General features: G+C 38.3%; 4 protein-coding genes and 2 non-coding genes across 8 annotated transcripts; 4 read left to right on the top strand and 2 right to left on the bottom strand.

Annotated features, from left to right (window-relative positions):
- Positions 1 to 554: 554 nt before the first annotated feature.
- Positions 555 to 4,480, bottom strand: W02H5.16 (the record flags this gene model as incomplete). 2 transcript variants are annotated; one of them, NM_001316825.1, is made up of 6 exons in its annotated part: positions 555 to 721; positions 769 to 853; positions 899 to 1,012; positions 3,751 to 3,867; positions 3,912 to 4,034; positions 4,088 to 4,480. In NM_001316825.1, 6 exons carry the CDS (start codon positions 4,478 to 4,480, stop codon positions 555 to 557), a joined length of 999 nt encoding a protein of 332 aa, NP_001303754.1. The 2 variants fall into 2 exon arrangements, with proteins under 2 accessions (NP_001303754.1, NP_001256016.1); NM_001269087.1 differs by lacking the exons at positions 3,751 to 3,867; positions 3,912 to 4,034; positions 4,088 to 4,480 and having other exon boundaries at positions 899 to 988.
- A 1,662-nt stretch (positions 4,481 to 6,142) lies between these two features.
- W02H5.11 (G_PROTEIN_RECEP_F1_2 domain-containing protein) lies at positions 6,143 to 12,847 on the bottom strand (the record flags this gene model as incomplete). 2 transcript variants are annotated; one of them, NM_001316824.4, is made up of 6 exons in its annotated part: positions 6,143 to 6,309; positions 6,357 to 6,441; positions 6,487 to 6,600; positions 11,537 to 11,776; positions 12,242 to 12,463; positions 12,632 to 12,847. In NM_001316824.4, 6 exons carry the CDS (start codon positions 12,845 to 12,847, stop codon positions 6,143 to 6,145), a joined length of 1,044 nt encoding a protein of 347 aa, NP_001303753.1. The 2 variants fall into 2 exon arrangements, with proteins under 2 accessions (NP_001303753.1, NP_001364777.1); NM_001377588.1 differs by lacking the exons at positions 11,537 to 11,776; positions 12,242 to 12,463; positions 12,632 to 12,847 and having other exon boundaries at positions 6,487 to 6,576.
- Positions 12,848 to 13,278: 431 nt separating this feature from the next.
- On the top strand, positions 13,279 to 13,838 carry W02H5.19 (uncharacterized protein; the record flags this gene model as incomplete). The annotated part of the gene is made up of 2 exons (NM_001392487.1): positions 13,279 to 13,345; positions 13,396 to 13,838. The coding sequence occupies 2 exons, from the start codon at positions 13,279 to 13,281 to the stop codon at positions 13,836 to 13,838; spliced, it is 510 nt and encodes a 169-aa protein (NP_001380204.1).
- W02H5.2 (SOCS box domain-containing protein) lies at positions 13,724 to 20,983 on the top strand. The gene is made up of 4 exons (NM_001347307.5): positions 13,724 to 14,606; positions 17,091 to 17,469; positions 19,075 to 19,407; positions 20,469 to 20,983. Exons 1-4 carry the CDS (start codon positions 13,756 to 13,758, stop codon positions 20,766 to 20,768), a joined length of 1,863 nt encoding a protein of 620 aa, NP_001334234.1. The 5' UTR covers positions 13,724 to 13,755; the 3' UTR covers positions 20,769 to 20,983.
- Positions 13,880 to 13,984, top strand: W02H5.17. The gene has a single exon (NR_102011.1). It is a non-coding gene; the product is annotated as an Unclassified non-coding RNA W02H5.17 (non-coding RNA).
- On the top strand, positions 14,482 to 14,584 carry W02H5.18. Its single transcript, NR_102012.1, has one exon. It is a non-coding gene; the product is annotated as an Unclassified non-coding RNA W02H5.18 (non-coding RNA).
- Positions 20,984 to 21,267: the final 284 nt, after the last annotated feature.

Below are 21,267 nucleotides of genomic sequence, written 5' to 3' on the forward strand. Positions count from 1 at the left end.
GGGACTTGAAAATTTCGAAAATTTTCATTCCAAAGTGTTCAAAAAACTACCTATTTGATTATTTCTAAAACTGGAAATGTTATAGAGACTTTTAATATTTTTGAAACGTTCGAATAGTTATGATTTGAAGAACATCTAAAAAGTACTACGTTCAAGAATGTTAAGAATAGTCACGTGGTGTCAGGATGTCCCATTACGTTTGATCTTCGAAAAATGCGGGAGAAGAGACGCAGACTTCTCAACTGCTTTCGCATGGTTAAGAGTGTGCTGACGTCACATTTTTCTAGGGGAAAAAATTTCCGCATTTTTTGTAGATCAAATCGCAATGAGAGAGCCGGACACCACGTGAATAGTTTCATTAAAACGGTTATAGACATTTTATTTAGCTCAAAAAATTCAACAAAAAAACCGAAAATATTTTTTGGCGGTACTCCGCGCGCTTGCGAGCGGCTGGTTTTTAATTTAAAAAAGTGGAGACAATTTGGATAGATCATTTTGCAGCATTGTCGGAAATAACAACTGTTCAAGTTTTATTAAAAGTTAAGAAACAATATTCAAAGACGGCCTGGAAGTGTAGATTGGTACGGATTGACTTCGGAACGTTTTCTGCGCAATATGGTTTCGGTTATAAATTTTCGGTAGCTAGCATTTTGAACCATCATCGAAATAGTTCCGGGAATCGGGGCGGCTACGAACAGCGAGTTGATGATTGTGGACGCAGCTGAAATTTTTAAATTGTAGTTGACTTAAAGGATTGTCGAATTGTACCTCTTGTGTCAACGTTCTTATCAACAAAGTAGGATATAACAATCCAGAATGCCCATGTAGAGATAAATAGGGACTTGATGAGAATCTATAAGACCTTTAAAGTTGTAAAACCGTGGCCCTAGAAGGTTACCTGCACAATAGTGTCTACAACCACTTTTTTCATATGTGCAAATGCATTCTTGCTCATTTTGCTCGTTTGTTTAAATAATTCGAAAAGCATCAGAAAACTGGAAACGGCGTAGGCCTGAAAATATTGTTGGTGAACGAATTCTGTGATTAAAGTTTAAAAACTGTCAACACTTTAAGTTGAGCAGACCATAGTAAGAAATTAGATATTATAAAATTAATTATCAAAAACATACGATCGCAAAATTTCGACAAAAATATTTTTGATCTACTTTGTTGGTTAGACCTCTCCTTCATTCGAAGAGACAGCCAAACAAAAATAACAACGGCAAAAAATTAGGGGCAGAGTCCAGTTTAACAGGTTGATCAAAAATTAATTATGAGAAAATTTTGCTATCGTTTTTTTTTTGGATAATAGATCTGGTTCGTGCTTAAAGTAAATTTAGACCTCGATCAAGCCTTCAAAATATCTTGAACACAACTCGAGCAGGTCATAGCTCGGACAAGCCAATGGTGAGATCAAACCTCGGACAGGCTTTCAGAAGCCGTTCGGCAAGCTTCGGCTATAGACAGACCTTGGGTAAACCGTGCAGTGCTACGCTGCCCGTGGACAGGCCTTGTGCAAACCTCAGACAAACCTGAATATTAGACAGAGCTTGAGGAGGACTTGGATAGGCTTTAGCCGGACAGGTCTTCAGTTTACCGTATTTCTTCTATTAATATGGCCTCCCTATTAGTCTTGCACTCCCTATTAGTATTGCCCCTCGAACACCTCCCGAAAATTAGTCTTGCACTCCCTATTAGTCTTGCACTCCCTATTAGTCTTGCCCCCTTTTTCGCTGCGAGACTCGCCGCCATTTTTCGTATTGTTTTTTTTCTAATTTTTTCGAGTTTTTTTTCTTTTTTCGAACGTTTTCAGTCATTTTCAACATTTCCTTTTTCAAAATATTGTAAAGTATGTTACAGGGTAATCATGCCAAGTAATCCGACGTTGTCTAATACTCCAAAAGGTTCTAAAAAGAATCACAGCATGAAGTTCAAACTTGAGGCGATTCAATACGCTAAGAAGTACACTAAAGCAAAAGCAGCAAGAGATTTGAATGTTAGCCGCCAGAACATCCAACAATGGGTTGCTCAGGAAGAACAAATTTCTGCTCAATTGTAAGTTTAAAGTAAAAAACTGCTGTAAACCCAATATTCAGAAGAAATCCCGACGTAAAAGCAACGAAGCGACTACAGGGTGGAGGTAGAGCTCTCAAGTTCAAAGATCTGGACGATGAAATGATCTCCTGGTTTCATGATCAGAGAAAGCAAAAGTTTCGAGTGAGCCGATTCCTGATTCGTCAGAAAGCCAAAGAAGTTGTGGGAAGCAGTGATTTTAAGGTTGTCAACGATTTCATTTTATAGACAAATTTTTTAAAAGCTCGTTTAGGCATCGAATGGTTGGCTTGACAGATTCATGTAAAGACATAGTCTCAGTTGCAGAAGAGCAACAACAACGTGCCAGAAGGAGCCCGATGAATATTCCAAAAAAATTGTCGACTACATTTTATATGTCGAAAAAATGAGAAGTGAGAATAACTATGCAAATTCACATATTTTCGCTTCGGACGAAACTGCTGTCTACTTAGATTTTTCCAATTCGCTGACACTAAATGAAAAAGGAGCAAAGGAGGTAACGTTTTATTTTCGACCATTCACAATACCATTACACATCAGACATGTATCTATTGTACTCATTCAACTTTCCAGGTTCCGGTTAAAACTACTGGTCATGAGAAGATGCACGTAACAGTTCTTCTGACAGCACGAGCCGATGGCTATAAATGTCGTCCGTATGTGTTGCTTCCACGTACCCGACCTGACCAAGAAATCGTGAAGAGATTTCAGAATTCTCTGCAGCTAAACTGGTGTAATCGTACATTTTTCAACGACGAAGCAACTGCTTACTATCTCAAGACCATTATCGGCCCAGCATTCTTTGGAAAACGCTTCCTCGCGTGGGATGCATTTAGATGCCACATCAGTGACGCCACAAAAGCTGTGTTGAAATCGTTGAAAATTGGCACCGCAGTCATTCCCGGAGGATGTACTAAATTTATTCAGGTTTCAGATTAATTAATCAATTAAAACGTTTACTTATTGTTTAGGCTCCTGACGTGTTCTGGAATTCAAGTTTCAAATCAAGCATTCGTCGCAAATATGAAGATTGGATGGTTCATGGCGCAAAGAGTTTTACTAAAAACAACAATATGCGTCCGCCATCAATGTTTGAATATTTGGAATGGATCGAGAGCGCTTGGAATGAACTTCCAAAGGATCTTATTCTTCAATCATTTAAAGGATGTGGTCTTACAACCGCAATCGGTGGCAGCGAAGATTACGAAATTCACTGTTTCAAGCCATCAGGATCAATTCCATCAGGTCTCGATCTTCTGAATCGAACCCGAATCGATAACACGCTTTCTGATCTTGCACAACAAATCGAGATTGATGGCTCGCAGGAAGATGGATACAATTCGGACAGTTCTATTATTTCGGTTGGATAATTTGAAGTTTTTCTTGTTTTTGTTTTTGTTTATGGTTTTATTATTTTATTTGCATTTTTCCTGATAGGCGGTTAATAAAAATTCCTCCGCAAAGATACGCTTCGTGAAGTTCTAAAATGTGTCGAAATTTCTTCCGAAAATTAGTCTTGCACTCCCTAATAGTCTTGCACTCCCTATTAGTATTGCAAGCGGGAAGACGATCGAACAATAGTATTGCAGCTATATTAATAGAAGAAATACGGTAACTTGGAAACATATGAACCCTCTAGTAAGACCTAAAACAAAGGCCTAAAAACCTAAAACTTACACCATCCACTGCAATTCCGATTAACGCCATTAATCCCAACCAAACGTATAACAGGTTTGCATCTGTGATGACTAAAACTCCAGGCAAATCAAAAACTTTTTGGCAACCCGGGAAGCTCTACAAAAACTTTATGTTCATGTACAGAAACCTAGAATACAAACTTTTTGAATTTCTAGAAACTTTTCTGCGTACGGATTGTTGAAAAGTGTCCAAACAGTGAGAAGTGATCCATTTAGCAAGCACCATCCAAGGATTAGAGCACATATGTAGACCCAATTATCGAACTGAATGGAAACTACATAATAGGAAACTCTAATGCTTATTTTTCAAAACTTGCATTAAAGAAACTACTTGCACGAACAATCATCTTGTGCCGAACAATCAATTGACAACCTAGGAAAACCGCAAAAACGCCCAATAATAGAACCCAGATATGAATGGTGGCATGCGTTGAAAAATTGAAAACATTCGTTGAGTAAAATGCAGGAAATGGGAAAAGTGGCATAGTGTTCATAAATATTGCCCAAAATCCTTGAGCTATCCATAACGAGAGCTGATTTCCGAATAGTGTGAAAAGATAGAGCTTGGTCTCTTTTGTAGACTTGAACAAAATCACATAGAACCCTACGAGATTCACAATAGTTGATAAAATAGTAATAAAAATCGACAACGGAATGACCGTAGAGGTATGCGGGTTTTCAATCAAAAAATATTCACAGGTTTTGTTCATGTTAAGTGAGAAAAAACCACCAAGGTCTCGCCGAAAAAAGTAAGGGAGGCAATTATGTTGATTAGCAGGTGCTGCTGAGCGTGTTTTCTTCTTCTTGCAGATCAAAGATGATATCAGAAACCTTGAAAGAAAAACAAATATGATTCATGTGGTAAAGCCAAGTGAAGTAAGAATGTCCCCCGGTGCAATAGGTGTTATAAAGCGGGAAATTCCTTTAAAAACGTGGTATCAGAGTGTCTCATTTCGGCTTGATCTACGTAGATCTACAAAAAATGCGGGAGAAGAGACGCAAAGTTCTCAACTGATTTCGCATGGTTAAAAACGTGATGACGTGACACTTTTTTGGGCAAAAAAATCCCGCATTTTTCGTAGATCAAACCGTAATGGGTCAGCCTGGCACCATGTGGATATTTTGATAATGCGTACTGCACAACACATTTGATGCGCAAAATATCTCTTAGCAAAAACTACAATAACTCTTTGAATGACTATTGTAGAGCTTGTGTCAATTTACGGACTCGATTTGCTACAGTAGTAATTTAAAGAGTTACTGTAGTTTTCGCTACGAGATATTTTGCGCGTCAAATATGTTGTGCAATACGCATTCGCAGAATTTTGTGTTTCCCTAATACTTCAAATTCTGAGAAAATTCCTGCAGTTTACAGCGTGTCTTCCGATAAAATGACAATCTTGAGACCTAGCTATCTGAAAATTTCCTCAAATGTTTTTTTCTGTGACTTTACTTGAAGAAACTTTAAAAAAACCCCTATTTTTCAAAAGCTATTTGAGAACTACCGAAACAATCAGGGGTACGCCAGTCGGAGAAAAAAATTTCTGGAATGTTCTAGAACTTTCTGAAAACATCGAGAAATTTTTACAATGTTCTAGAACCTGTTGGAAAATTTGAGAAAGTTCTGAAATGTTCTAGAACATTTTTAAAAGAATTTCAACAAATTCCGATACAAAAAATTAGCTCAAAAACTATTAAATATTTTTCGAGACTCTTACTAATATTTCAAAATTTCTAGAATTTCCTTTAAAATTCAAAAACAGTTGAGATTTTCTACATACTTAAAAATGTAATAATCGTTCCGTAAAACTATCGAATGGGACTTGAAAATTTCGAAAATTTTCATTCCAAAGTGTTCAAAAAACTACCTATTTGATTATTTCTAAAACTGGAAATGTTATAGAGACTTTTAATATTTTTGAAACGTTCGAATAGTTATGATTTGAAGAACATCTAAAAAGTACTACGTTCAAGAATGTTAAGAATAGTCACGTGGTGTCAGGATGTCCCATTACGTTTGATCTTCGAAAAATGCGGGAGAAGAGACGCAGACTTCTCAACTGCTTTCGCATGGTTAAGAGTGTGCTGACGTCACATTTTTCTAGGGGAAAAAATTTCCGCATTTTTTGTAGATCAAATCGCAATGAGAGAGCCGGACACCACGTGAATAGTTTCATTAAAACGGTTATAGACATTTTATTTAGCTCAAAAAATTCAACAAAAAAACCGAAAATATTTTTTGGCGGTACTCCGCGCGCTTGCGAGCGGCTGGTTTTTAATTTAAAAAAGTGGAGACAATTTGGATAGATCATTTTGCAGCATTGTCGGAAATAACAACTGTTCAAGTTTTATTAAAAGTTAAGAAACAATATTCAAAGACGGCCTGGAAGTGTAGATTGGTACGGATTGACTTCGGAACGTTTTCTGCGCAATATGGTTTCGGTTATAAATTTTCGGTAGCTAGCATTTTGAACCATCATCGAAATAGTTCCGGGAATCGGGGCGGCTACGAACAGCGAGTTGATGATTGTGGACGCAGCTGAAATTTTTAAATTGTAGTTGACTTAAAGGATTGTCGAATTGTACCTCTTGTGTCAACGTTCTTATCAACAAAGTAGGATATAACAATCCAGAATGCCCATGTAGAGATAAATAGGGACTTGATGAGAATCTATAAGACCTTTAAAGTTGTAAAACCGTGGCCCTAGAAGGTTACCTGCACAATAGTGTCTACAACCACTTTTTTCATATGTGCAAATGCATTCTTGCTCATTTTGCTCGTTTGTTTAAATAATTCGAAAAGCATCAGAAAACTGGAAACGGCGTAGGCCTGAAAATATTGTTGGTGAACGAATTCTGTGATTAAAGTTTAAAAACTGTCAACACTTTAAGTTGAGCAGACCATAGTAAGAAATTAGATATTATAAAATTAATTATCAAAAACATACGATCGCAAAATTTCGACAAAAATATTTTTGATCTACTTTGTTGGTTAGACCTCTCCTTCATTCGAAGAGACAGCCAAACAAAAATAACAACGGCAAAAAATTAGGGGCAGAGTCCAGTTTAACAGGTTGATCAAAAATTAATTATGAGAAAATTTTGCTATCGTTTTTTTTTTGGATAATAGATCTGGTTCGTGCTTAAAGTAAATTTAGACCTCGATCAAGCCTTCAAAATATCTTGAACACAACTCGAGCAGGTCATAGCTCGGACAAGCCAATGGTGAGATCAAACCTCGGACAGGCTTTCAGAAGCCGTTCGGCAAGCTTCGGCTATAGACAGACCTTGGGTAAACCGTGCAGTGCTACGCTGCCCGTGGACAGGCCTTGTGCAAACCTCAGACAAACCTGAATATTAGACAGAGCTTGAGGAGGACTTGGATAGGCTTTAGCCGGACAGGTCTTCAGTTTACCGTATTTCTTCTATTAATATGGCCTCCCTATTAGTCTTGCACTCCCTATTAGTATTGCCCCTCGAACACCTCCCGAAAATTAGTCTTGCACTCCCTATTAGTCTTGCACTCCCTATTAGTCTTGCCCCCTTTTTCGCTGCGAGACTCGCCGCCATTTTTCGTATTGTTTTTTTTCTAATTTTTTCGAGTTTTTTTTCTTTTTTCGAACGTTTTCAGTCATTTTCAACATTTCCTTTTTCAAAATATTGTAAAGTATGTTACAGGGTAATCATGCCAAGTAATCCGACGTTGTCTAATACTCCAAAAGGTTCTAAAAAGAATCACAGCATGAAGTTCAAACTTGAGGCGATTCAATACGCTAAGAAGTACACTAAAGCAAAAGCAGCAAGAGATTTGAATGTTAGCCGCCAGAACATCCAACAATGGGTTGCTCAGGAAGAACAAATTTCTGCTCAATTGTAAGTTTAAAGTAAAAAACTGCTGTAAACCCAATATTCAGAAGAAATCCCGACGTAAAAGCAACGAAGCGACTACAGGGTGGAGGTAGAGCTCTCAAGTTCAAAGATCTGGACGATGAAATGATCTCCTGGTTTCATGATCAGAGAAAGCAAAAGTTTCGAGTGAGCCGATTCCTGATTCGTCAGAAAGCCAAAGAAGTTGTGGGAAGCAGTGATTTTAAGGTTGTCAACGATTTCATTTTATAGACAAATTTTTTAAAAGCTCGTTTAGGCATCGAATGGTTGGCTTGACAGATTCATGTAAAGACATAGTCTCAGTTGCAGAAGAGCAACAACAACGTGCCAGAAGGAGCCCGATGAATATTCCAAAAAAATTGTCGACTACATTTTATATGTCGAAAAAATGAGAAGTGAGAATAACTATGCAAATTCACATATTTTCGCTTCGGACGAAACTGCTGTCTACTTAGATTTTTCCAATTCGCTGACACTAAATGAAAAAGGAGCAAAGGAGGTAACGTTTTATTTTCGACCATTCACAATACCATTACACATCAGACATGTATCTATTGTACTCATTCAACTTTCCAGGTTCCGGTTAAAACTACTGGTCATGAGAAGATGCACGTAACAGTTCTTCTGACAGCACGAGCCGATGGCTATAAATGTCGTCCGTATGTGTTGCTTCCACGTACCCGACCTGACCAAGAAATCGTGAAGAGATTTCAGAATTCTCTGCAGCTAAACTGGTGTAATCGTACATTTTTCAACGACGAAGCAACTGCTTACTATCTCAAGACCATTATCGGCCCAGCATTCTTTGGAAAACGCTTCCTCGCGTGGGATGCATTTAGATGCCACATCAGTGACGCCACAAAAGCTGTGTTGAAATCGTTGAAAATTGGCACCGCAGTCATTCCCGGAGGATGTACTAAATTTATTCAGGTTTCAGATTAATTAATCAATTAAAACGTTTACTTATTGTTTAGGCTCCTGACGTGTTCTGGAATTCAAGTTTCAAATCAAGCATTCGTCGCAAATATGAAGATTGGATGGTTCATGGCGCAAAGAGTTTTACTAAAAACAACAATATGCGTCCGCCATCAATGTTTGAATATTTGGAATGGATCGAGAGCGCTTGGAATGAACTTCCAAAGGATCTTATTCTTCAATCATTTAAAGGATGTGGTCTTACAACCGCAATCGGTGGCAGCGAAGATTACGAAATTCACTGTTTCAAGCCATCAGGATCAATTCCATCAGGTCTCGATCTTCTGAATCGAACCCGAATCGATAACACGCTTTCTGATCTTGCACAACAAATCGAGATTGATGGCTCGCAGGAAGATGGATACAATTCGGACAGTTCTATTATTTCGGTTGGATAATTTGAAGTTTTTCTTGTTTTTGTTTTTGTTTATGGTTTTATTATTTTATTTGCATTTTTCCTGATAGGCGGTTAATAAAAATTCCTCCGCAAAGATACGCTTCGTGAAGTTCTAAAATGTGTCGAAATTTCTTCCGAAAATTAGTCTTGCACTCCCTAATAGTCTTGCACTCCCTATTAGCTCGAGAGCAAGCCCCGACGCTCGAGAGCAAGCCCCGACGCTCGATGGCAAGCGCCCCGACGCTCGAGCGCAAACGCCGAAGCTTGAGCGCAAACGCCGAAACTTGAGCGCAAGCGCCGAAACTTGAGCGCAAGCGCCCCGACGCTCGAGCTCAAACCCCGACGCTCGAGCTCAAACCCCGACGCTCGAGCTCAAACCCCGACGCTCGAGCTCAAACCCCGACGCTCGAGCTCAAGCCCCGAAGCTCGAGCTCAAGCCCCGAAGCTCGAGCTCAAGCCCCGAAGCTCGAGCTCAAGCCCCGAAGCTCGAGCTCAAGCCCCGAAGCTCGAGCTCAAGCCCCGAAGCTCGAGCTCAAGTTGGGTTAGAGGCCATTTGAACGTGCGGTTTTACCCGGCTCCCTCACACTTAGCGAGGGTCGAAGAAATGCGGCACCCAACAACGACCGCCCAAAATTCACCGATGACCCAGGAAGCTTCCGAAGGCTTGAGGGAGAGAGTTAGCTGGCCCTCCGCCAGGCCAGAGATTTGCTTTCGCAAGACCCTGGCAGATAGTGGGACAACAACATGAAGGGAGGTCATCTTCTGGATGTACGGACAACTCAGGAGTTCCGCTAGTTGCAGTAGAAAGAATGCAGGTACCTGGGAACACCTATCGATCGTAGAAGAGACGAGCGAGGACGACGCACGTCATCGCCTCCCCCCGTCTTGACGGGAAAGGCGAACCGCAAACGGGAAAACGGTGTATATACCGATCGAGTGCTTATATGTAGATGGCGTTGGTAGTGATGAGTTCAATTTTAATAGAGGGAATTTCTGTTTTTAATTCATTTCAGTGGATGGGGTAAAACATATGGAACCTATAATAGAGCACCCAGACATAAAAGACATAAACGCCAAAATTTAAAAACTTCCGGCAAACCGGCAGTTTTAGGCAAATTGTTATGTCTTTTAAAAAAACCCTCTAGCCACTTCCGGCAAATGGCCAAATTGCCGGAATTGAAGTTTTCCGGCAAATCGGCAAATTGCCGGAATTTAAAATTTCCGGCAAATCGGCAAATTGGCAAATTGCCGGAAATAAAAAATTCCCGGCAAACCGGAAAACTGGCAATTTACCTAAAATGAAAATTTCCGGCAAACTGGCGAATTGCCGGAAATAAAAATTTCGGGCAAATCGGAAATTTGCAGAAAATCAAAATTTCTGGTAAATCGGCAATTGCCGAAAATATAAATTTCCGGCAAATCGGCAAATTGCCGGGAATGAAAATTTCAGGCAAATCGGCGATTTGCCGAAAATAAAAATTTCCGGCAAGTTGACAAATTGCCGTAAATAGAAAATCCGGTAAATCGGCAAATTGCCGGAAATTATAACTTCCGGCAATCCGGCAAATTGGCGGATTTTTATTTACGGCAAATTGACTGTTTGCCAGAAGTTATCATTTTCGGCAATTTGTTGATTTGCCAATTTAAAGATTTGCCGGAAATTATCATTTCCGAGAATTTGTTGATTTTCCAGAAATTTTCAATTCCGGCGATTTGCCGGTTTGCCGATTTGCCGGAAATTTCGAATTTCATCATTTGCCGTTTTTTTTTAAATTTTTCCCATGATTTCCGGCAAATCGGCAAAAAATTTTGAAATTAAAAAAAATCAGAATTCCTCTCAAGTTCTAGATGTCGGCGGAAAAAATTGTCTCTTATGTTCGAGAAGTACATAAAATCAGCTATCCAATGACACTACATTCGTTTCAAAACGCCAACCCAATAGGTAATGTATTCCCTAGTAAGCTAAAACCTAAGTCTAAATCTAAGCCTAGTCTAAGCCTAAGCCTAAGCCTAAGCCTAAGCATAAACATAAGCCTAATTTTTCCTACAAAGACCTCAGACAAACGCTTAGTAGCTTAATTAGATTTCAACCATATTAAACGAGATTTCAACCATATTTGTTTAGAAAATCCATATTGAATTATATTTGCTCCATATTAGATTAGAAATCCATGTTAGATTAGATTTCCTCCATATTTCATTAGAAAACAAATCTAATCCAATATGGCACGATCTCAGCCATATTTGATTAGATTTCGACCATATTGGATTAGATTTTGTCCATATTGGATTAGATTTGTTCCATATTGGATTAGATTTCGGCCATATTGGATTAGATTTGTTCCACATTGGATTAGATTTCAACCATATTTGATTAGAAAATCCATATTGGATTAGAATAGGAAGCCTATTAATTATGTCCCCATTATATTTGCTCAGTTTCTAATCAAATATGGTTGAAATCTAATTAAGCTACTAAGCGTTTGTCTGAGACTTCAAGACTTACACTTTCGGCTCCCAGGCCAACTATAACCATTAGGCCGAGCATCGCGTAAAGTGCCAAAACATTGGTGATAACTAGCACTCCAGACAAATCGAACACCTTCAGGCAACTGGGAAAGTTTTGCCGAACATACTCGAATTTTGCAATTTCCGCGGAGTCACAATATGTCCACGCTAGTAGAATTATGGAAATCATAACTGACCAGCCGCCAGCTAACAAAATAATGTAGAACCATCGGGGAAACTGGAAAATTTGGGTTTAGAAAGTTTTTCGCAGACAAAAAATTAGCAAAAGAGCGCGTTTCCACGATGATTTCAATAGGTATTTTGAATTCACAATGCAAGTGCGCTCCACTGCTACTTTAAAACGTCTAGCGCACCACACACACGGATTTCTGGCTTCCCTCGTAAATTGGAATGAAAGAGTTTGCCGAACTAGGCCATTTTGGCTCGGTAGATTTACGACACGTTGCGTGTCGCGTCGCGGCTCGATTTCAGTTGTAAAACTAAATTCATTTGTCCGTGTGAAGTACACGAGTTTCCCACGCGTTGTCCGGTGGGCGATTGTCAATGGAGCGCGAAAAATTCAGTGAGGAAGGTCAGATTTTCAATTAGCGGTGGAGCGCGTTTGCACCACATTACCAACCTCAAAGTCCGCAATTTCGCGTAAGAAATCGCGCTTTTTCGTAACAATTTTTAAAAAACGCACATTAAAAATACTGTCGTGCCGGACTACCATTCTGTGGCGAACAATTAGTTGGCCAACTAGAAATACAGCAAAAATGCTCAACAAGAGCACCCAGACATAGAACAAATTGTGAATTGAGCCATCGTTGCCGAAAAAACTATTCGCCGAAAGAGCCGGAAATGGGAAAAATGCCAGAGTGTTCAGGAAAATTGCCCAGAAGCCTTGAGAAATCCAGAGGGAAAACTGAAATTTTTTTAATTTTTTTTTCTCACAAAGTAATTCAATAAGAGGTTCTGGCTTCCCTAGAATTGTGTGGAGTACACGACTTTCCCACGCGTTGACCGGCGGCCGATTGTCAATGGAGCGCGAAAAATTCAATGAGGAACGCCAGAACCTCGTGTTAATTCTCACCTGAACTCCGAAAAGTGTGAATCTGAACAGTCTTGTTTCCTTTTTAGATTTTTTCACAATTACATAAAATCCAATCAAATTGATAAAAGTTGACAGCGATGTTATAAAAATTGACAGTGGAATGATGATGGGCTCACTTGGGTGCTCAATTAAAAAATACGAGCATTTTTTGGGGTTTTTGAGCATTCTGGCAATATGTAAACGGCGAGCAATCATTTTATATAAGCTCAAGCTAGATTAAAATGTGATTTGCAGGTGCTACATAAATGTTTTTTTGGTTTCGGCCGGGTAAATTGGATTAAATGCTTACAAACCAAATCTCAGCGATCAAATATTATACCATGGTAAACAATTATGTGTTTTTGTTAAATTTTAATGTAATTTTTGATTTTATACGGCATATTCATCCGTTAAAAAGCGTCTAAACAAAAACCCCCATTTAAACTGCCGCGCTTTTGCGGTGGCCGCGGCCGTGAAAATGCGCGCTGCGGACTCCTCTCAGACAACGTTTTATTATATGTTTTCGCGAATATTGTTATTTTTCATTGATTTTCGCTGATTTTCGTTGTTTTTTACACGATTTTTATGAATTTTCATCAGTTTTCAGGCAAAATCGATCAATTTTCCGCATTTTCGGCTTTGTTTTAATGTCGGATCCGTTCGCCCCACAAGCGAACACTCGGCAGACAGATAACACCTACTTGGCAGCACTTGGTAGGTTAAAGCGATGCTTTAAATTGCCAAAAAACCCAATTTTTTTGCAGAAAAACGTCTAAAAGCCGTGAAGGATAAGAAGAAAATCGATTCAAAGTCGATTTTAAAGGACATCGAATCGCTGAAAAACGATCAAATCTTCAAACTTTTGTCTCAACCTGAACCTGAACAATCATCTGAAGAGCAGAAATTCGAAGACGACTTCATTACACAGGACAAACCAGTCAAGCCCAGCCTCATCCGGCAGAAAATCGCCCCGCACACGTGCGCGATCAATAAAAACGAGCTCGCGCACATTGTGAAATTCGATTTGGCGCAAAAGCTTCACGAATTCTACGGGCAGCTTGACGAAAGCTTGGAGGATCGAGAGGAGTCGCACGAGATTCTTCAAGAGCTTCAGGAGTTGGGAAATGAGCTCGAAACGGAACATCCCCGGCTTAAACCCGACGAAGCTGTCGAAAAATCGCTCGAGACGGGCTCTAAAGCTATTTAAGCGGGATCACGTGCTCCGGCAATTTCTAAAATGTCACCAACAAAAATCAACGCACTGGTACCGGCAATCGTCCCGGGGAACCAGTGACGCCTTCGAAAAGTGCGTTAGAGCGCACATTCTACCCAACAATTGTTGGGAGCGCGCCGGCTACCTGCGCACCCAGCAAATCACGGCGGTAGTCTCATTCGACGGAAATCTGGCTCTAACCACAGATAAGCAGTGCCGAAAGAGCAAGTGGAGCATTGTGAACCTCGTGAAGCTTCTCCCCATGGAGCCCGAGAGCCGCGGCAGTGTCTACGAGCTCGGATGTTGCGATCTAAGCCTGGAGCCTTCCGGGGATTGCCTGGCGATTCTGGCGGTCTTCTGGATTGAGCTTAACACGAATAACGTGCCGGCAAAGTGTTTCGGATCGATTTATCGGATTACAAAGGAGCGACGAGTTGTATTTTGTAGCCTAATTCCGTCGCCGTCGATGGTCGCCTGTTGCCGGCTTACAGACCGTAAAAAGTTCACTGGGGATCAGCATTGTCTTCTGGTGTTCTCCAAGGATGCTCAAGTGTCGGCTTATACAGTCGAGCCGACGAGGATCGAGCAAATCGAGGATGTTTTCGATTGGTTCCCGTCGTTGGCGCTCACCAATTTGCCCGGTGGAGCGCTGAAGACGTCGTGTAAAATTTGTCATGTCTATCGATATAGTGCTGTTGGACTTGATACTGGTGTTCTTATTGCGTCGGTGTGCATGATTGAGGGAAATGTCATTTTGGATAGGTTGGGTTTTTAAGAAAAACGAAAAAAAAATTAAATTTTTTTTCGAAAAAAATTGAAAAAAAAATGATAAAATTCAATTTTTCGGTCAAATTTTTGTTAGATTTTTGATGAGAAATGCCGATTTGCCGGTAATTTTCAAATTCGGCAATTTGCCGATTTGGCGGTAATTTTCAATTCCGCCAATTTGCAGACTTGCCGGAAATTTCAAATTCGTCAATTTGCCGGTTTCCCGGAAATTTTCAATTCCGGCAATTTGCCGGTTTGCCGCAAGTTCTCAATTCCGGCAATTTTCCGATTTGCCGGAAATTGTCAATTCCAGCAATTTGCCGGTTTCCCGGAAATTCTCAATTCCGGCAATTTGCCGATTTGCCGGAATTCTCAATTCCGGCAATTTGGATAGGTTCGGGCCGGGATTTTACTTGAAAAAAAAAGAAAAAAATTCGATTTTTTTCGAAAAAATTGAAAAAATCAGATTTTTCAAAAATTTTCAAATTTTTTGACATTTTTCTTATTTTTTAAGAAGGAATTTATATGTTTTATTATATTTTTGTTTCTGACAATTTGCCGGAAATTTGCAATTTCGGCAATTTGCCGGTTTCCCGGAAATTCTCAATTCCGGCAATTTGCCGATTTGCCGGAATTCTCAATTCCGGCAATTTGGATAGGTTCGGGCCGGGATTTTACTTGAAAAAAGGAAAAAATTCGATTTTTTTTCGAAAAAATTGAAAAAAAAAATGATAAAATTCAATTTTTCATCAAATTTTGTTATATTTTGATGAGAAATGCCGGTTTGCCGGAAATGTTCAATTCCGGTAATTTGCCGATAATTGAAAATTGAAAAATGGTCAGAAAATTAATTAAATTTTAAATGTTTCTAAAAATTCTAAAATTATCAACTTTGTAAAAAAAACCGATATTTCGTTTAAAAAACTCAGATTTTTCAAAAATTTTCAAATTTTTTGTCATTTTCCTTATTTTTTTAAAGAAGGAATTTATATGTTTTATTATATTTTTGTTTCTGACAATTTGCCGATTTGCCGGAAATTCTCAATTCCGGCAATTTGGCGATTTGCCGGAAATTCTAAATTCCGGCAATTCGGCGATTTGCCGGAAATTCTCAATTCCGTCAATTTGCCGATTTGCCGGAAATTCTCATTTCCGGCAATTTGGCGATTCGCCGGAAATTCTCAATTCCGGCAACTCGTCGGTTTGCCCGAAATTCTCAATTCCGGCAATTTGGCGATTTGCCGGAAATTCTCAATTCCGGCAATTTGCCGACTTGCCAGAAGTTCTCAATTCCGGCGATTTGCCGATTTGCCGATTTACCGGAATACATAAACAAAATTTGACTAAAATATTGAACTTTATGACAATTTAATTTTTTTTAATCCTAAAAAATATTTTTTTTAATTAAAAATTTTTCGATTTCAGAAACATTTTTTAACGGATTTTCAATTTTCCGGTCAAAAAAAAGTTTAGAAAATCAACAAAAAATTAAATATTTTTTGAATTTTTGACAAAAATAGGGAAAATGAACCTTTTTGATTCTTGAAAAATAGAAAAATGATCAGAAAATTAATAAAATTTTCAATGTTTCGATATATAATTTTTTTTTTGAAATATCGAAAATTTTATTAATTCTCTGACCATTTTTCTATTTTTCAAAAATCAAAAACGTTCTTTTCCCTATTTTTTTCAAAAATTCGATATTTCGAAAAATATTTAATTTTATGTTGATTTTCTAAACTTTTTTTTTTCACCGGAAAATTGAAAATCCGTTAAAAAATTTTTTTTATGAAATCGAAAAATTTTTAGGATTAAAAAAAATTAAATTATCATAAAGTTCACTTTTTAAGTCAAATTTTGTTTACGTATTCCGGTAAATCGGCAAAGCGGCAAATTGCCGGAATTGAAATTTCTGGCAAATCAGGAAAATTGCCGGAATTGAAATTTCTGGCAAATCAGGAAAATTGCCGGAATTGAGAATTTCCGGCAAATCGGCAAATTGCCGGAGTTGAATTTTCCGGCAAATCGGCAAAGTGCCACAAACAAAAATATAAGAAAACATATATATTTCTTCTTAGAAAAAAAAAAGAAAGATGACAAAAAATTTGAAATTTTTTGAAAAATCTGATCTTTTTAAACGAAATATCGGAATATTTCTTGAAAGTTGATAATTTTAGAATTTTTAGAAAAATTATGTATGTTTTTCGCAAACCTAACAAAATTTCAAAAATATAATTTAATTAATTTTCTGACCATTTTTCGATTTTCCCGAATTTTCAACAAAAAAAAATCGATTTTTCGAAAAATCACTTTCAAAATAAATTTTTAATTGATTTTCTGAACGTTTTTTTCGAAAAAAAAAATCGGGAAAACGAAAATTTCCGATTTTTGAAACAAAGAAAAATTAAAAATGGTTTTAAAAAAAATCAATAAAATTAAAAAATTTCAAAAATTTTAAAAAATCGTTATTTTTTCCAGTATCCGCCTACGCTATGCCAGCCCGATCAGCGTCGTCGAATTTCTCCCCGAAGTGTCGAATAACGTCCAACGCCTTCTGATCTCCTCGTTCATGGGTCCCGCTCAAATTTGGCGCCTAAAATTCTCGAACGACAAGCTGACATGGGAACAGGAGTGCACATTCGAACGATCCCAATACTACGATTCGATCATTTGCGCTTGCGTTTATCGATTTTATCACGGCGCACCGCCCGTCGTGCTTTTCGGCACGTATTCCGGACGAATTTTGCAGTACGAGCTGCCGCCGCCGACGAAATTCGTTCGGAAATCGATGAAAGATGTCCCAAAGTGCGGGAAACCGATTAATTTATTGATTAATCATGGCATTTATTTTATTCGAGTAAGAAACGGAAAAATCCGAAAAAAAATTGCCTCAAATTCAGAAAAACCACAAAAAAATTGCGAAAGAATGAAAAATCCACATTTTTTTTGCTAAAATCCCTTCATATAGGTCCGCCGACCAATCAGCGACTCGCTCCGCCCATTTTTGAACCAATAAGGTGCTGATTGGCCGAAAAGTGGGCGGAGCGAGGCGCTGACTGGTCGCCAACCTCATTTGAAGGGATTTTAGCCAAAAAAAGGTGGATTATTCATTCTTTCGCGTTTTTTTTTCAAATTTTGACTAACATCCCTCCAAAATGAGGTCGGCGACCAATCAGCGACTCGCTCTGCCCATTTTTCTACCAATCAGCACCTGGTTGGTTGAAAAATGGGCGGAGCGAATCGCTGATTGGTCGCAGTTCAAGTTTTAAAGGGAATTTGGCCAAAATTTGAAAAAAAATCGCGTTTTTCCTTTGATTCCCCGAAAACCCAAAGAGAAAAGTCTCAAATTCAGAAAACCCCAAAAAAATCGCGAAAAAATGAAAAATCCACCTTTTTTTGGCTAAATTTCCTTCAAATGAGGTCGGCGACCAATCAGCGACTCGCCCCGCCCACTTTTCGACCAATCAGCGACTTCGAGCTCTGATTGGTTAAAAAATGGACGGAGCGAATCGCTGATTGGTCGCAGCTTCGAAGCATTCAATTTTTTCGATTTTTTTGGATTTTTTGAATTAGAGACTATTTTGAAGCAATTTTCATTAAAAATTACTGCCAGAACAAAAAAAAACTTGGTTTTTCTGAAAATGGCAGTTATTTCAACTGAAAAATTTGAGAAAATGCTCAAAAATGGCCTAAAAGTTGCCAATTGCCGGTTTTTTGCCACTTTCAGACCAATTTTTAGCACTTTCCCAAGTGTTTCAAATGAAATTAATGTAATTTTCTTGGCGAAATTGAAATTTCCGGCAAATCGGCAATTTGCCGGTATTGAAATGTCCGGCAAATCGGCAAATTGCCAGAATTGAAATTTCCGCAAATTGATGGAATTGAAAATCCGGCAAATCGGCAAATTGCCTGAATTTATGATTTCCGGCAAACTGGCGAAAATGAAAATTTCCGCCAAATCGGCAAACCTGCGAATTGCCGGAATTGAAATTTCCGGAAAACTGCAATTTGTCAGAATTGAAATATCGGAAAATCGACAAATTGCCGGAATTGAAAATTTCCGGCAACTCGGCAATCCGGCAAACTGACGGAATTTAAAATATTTGGCAATTTGCCCATTTGCCGGAAATGAAAATTTCCGGGAAATCGGCAAACTGCCGAAAATCAACTTTTCCGGCAAATCGGCAAATTGCCAGAATTGAAATTTCCGGCAACTGGGCAAAATGCCGGGTTTGAAATTTCCGGCAAATTACCGGAATTGAAAATTGCCCAAAATCAAAATTTCCGCGAAATCGGCAAACCGGAAATTTGCCGAAAATCAAAATATACGGCAATTTGCCCATTTGCCGTAAATGAAAATTTCTGGGAAATCGGCAATCCGGCAAATTACCTGTATTGAAAATTTCCGGCAAATTACCAATTTGCCGAATTTGCCGAAAAAAAAACAACATTTTTCTTCCAGCAAACGGGTTTCAACGAGATCGCCTCCATCACACCATTCGGCCTGTACATTCTTCGCGAAAACTTTCACGCCTCCAAACGCCTGGGCAAATTCGGACAATTTTGGCTCAACAGGCTCCAAAACCGGCTTCTCGTCAAAAATCCGGGCTCAATCGACGATTTCAGTGCCGCCGAAATTCGCCGTCTTTCGATAGACTCGGCTCAAGAACAAATGCGGCCACGCATTGGCTCTACCGTATCACAGCTCACATTCCGGTACTCGGACGATGATACGCTTCTGCTGGAGAAGGGAGGAGAAAAGCGACGGCAGACACTTGGAGCACGAGATTTTCAGGTCTCACCACGATTCTACTCGAGGAAAATTGGCAAAAAAATTCGATTTTTTTTAAAATTTTTTCGAGAAAAACTTGCCGGAATTGAAAATTTTCGGCAAATCGGCAAATTGGCGAAAATGAAAATTTCCGGAAAACCGGCAAATTGCCAAAATTTCTTACCAATTTCTAATCGAGGAAAACTGAGAAAAAACTTCTTTTTTTCAGAGAACAACGACAAATTTTAATATTTTCAAATATCGATTTTATTTTTTAATTTTTGTTAATTTTTGTGAAAATCGGAAAATCGAAAAATTTTAGGCTTTTTTTCCGAAAAATCGATTTTTTTTTTCATTTTTCCGAAAATCGAATAAGAAAACTTTTTTGGTCTTCGGCCGCTCGAAAAATCAAAAAAAAAAAGTTTTTTTTAATTAAAAACTTTATAAAACATATAAATTCCAAAAAAAAAAAATTCAAAAAAAAAGTTTTTTATTTCTTAAAAAAATAAAAACGAAAAATTTTGCATTTTTCCGAAAATCTGAAAACAAAATTCAAATTTCTCCTAAAAACAAAAATTGGAAAAAAAAACCTGCATTTTAAGCTATTACCGAAGAATTGATTTTTTTTTTTGAAATTTTTTTATAAGATTTTCCGGAAAAACGAAAAATCGGAAAAACAAAAACGAAGAAGTATACAAAAAATAATCGAAAAAAAATGTTTAAAAAATTCTATTATCTCTTACATGAGAAATACGCAGCATTTTAAGCTGTTTTTCGAATTTTTTCAGAACTTCGGTAGAAAAAAATTTTTTTGATTTTCTCGGAAACCGAAAAATTAAAAAAAAAACCAAAAAAATGTACAGAAAATTAACAAAAAAATTTTTTTTTAAAATCAATTTTGTTCAAAAAAATGTCCCATTTTTACGAAAAACGACAATTTTTGATCTTTCGGAACATCGAAAAATCGAATTTTAGTGAAATTTCGGCAAACCCGAAAATTTGAAATTTTCCGAATTTCCAAAAATCGGAAAATTTGGCCATTTTTCCTTAATAACCTGAATAACAAAAAAATTCCAATTTTCCAGCGCGGAGCCACTCAATCAATGTCGGGCTCTTCAAATGGATCATCAACTCGTTTTCGGCCACTCGACGTCAACGTCTCAGATCTCTACTACCAAGACGGACCATCATCAGCGGATCCTTCTACTCCAAATCGATCTGCTCAATCTCCGCGCCCCAATGCTCCGCTGCTTCACGATACTCACCCACCGCAGAGCCCGTTGGCTTCAGGCGGCGGCGGCGGCGGCGAGAATCGCCCTCAGCCTGTCTTCTTTCGTGCCATTAACAAGAAGCTGAGCTCTCCGACGCCCCGAGTTCAAAAATAATCACTTGTTTAATTTCGTAAAAAGTTATAGCGGCTCAAAAAATGGGCTAAAATTTGTTTTTTTTTTAGCTAAAATTTGAAATTTGACCAACTTGTCAGCGGCTGGAAACTAACTTTTTTGAAATCACCATCTAGTTTTGGGTATGTAAGTTAATTAACTTGCGTTTTCAACTTGATTTAGGTACATTTAAGGTCGGCGGATCACCAGGCGTTACCAAATTTTACAAAATCTGAATCGACTTTAAAGGTGGAGATCAGGAAAATGAGTTTTTTACTTTAAAATGCTCATTTTCCTGATCTCCACCGTTAAGGTCGATCCAGATTTTGTAAAATTTGGTTATTTCTGGTAATCCATCGGTCTTTAATGTACCTAAATCGAGTTGAAAACGCAAGTTAACTAACTTATACACCCAAAATTTGACGGTGATTTCAAAAAAGTTAATTTCCAGCCGCTGAAAAATCGGTCAAATTTCAAATTTTAACTAATTTTAGCCCATTTT

Source organism: Caenorhabditis elegans, chromosome V, assembly GCF_000002985.6.
Source record: "Caenorhabditis elegans chromosome V".
NCBI classification, from domain to species: Eukaryota; Metazoa; Nematoda; class Chromadorea; order Rhabditida; family Rhabditidae; genus Caenorhabditis; species Caenorhabditis elegans.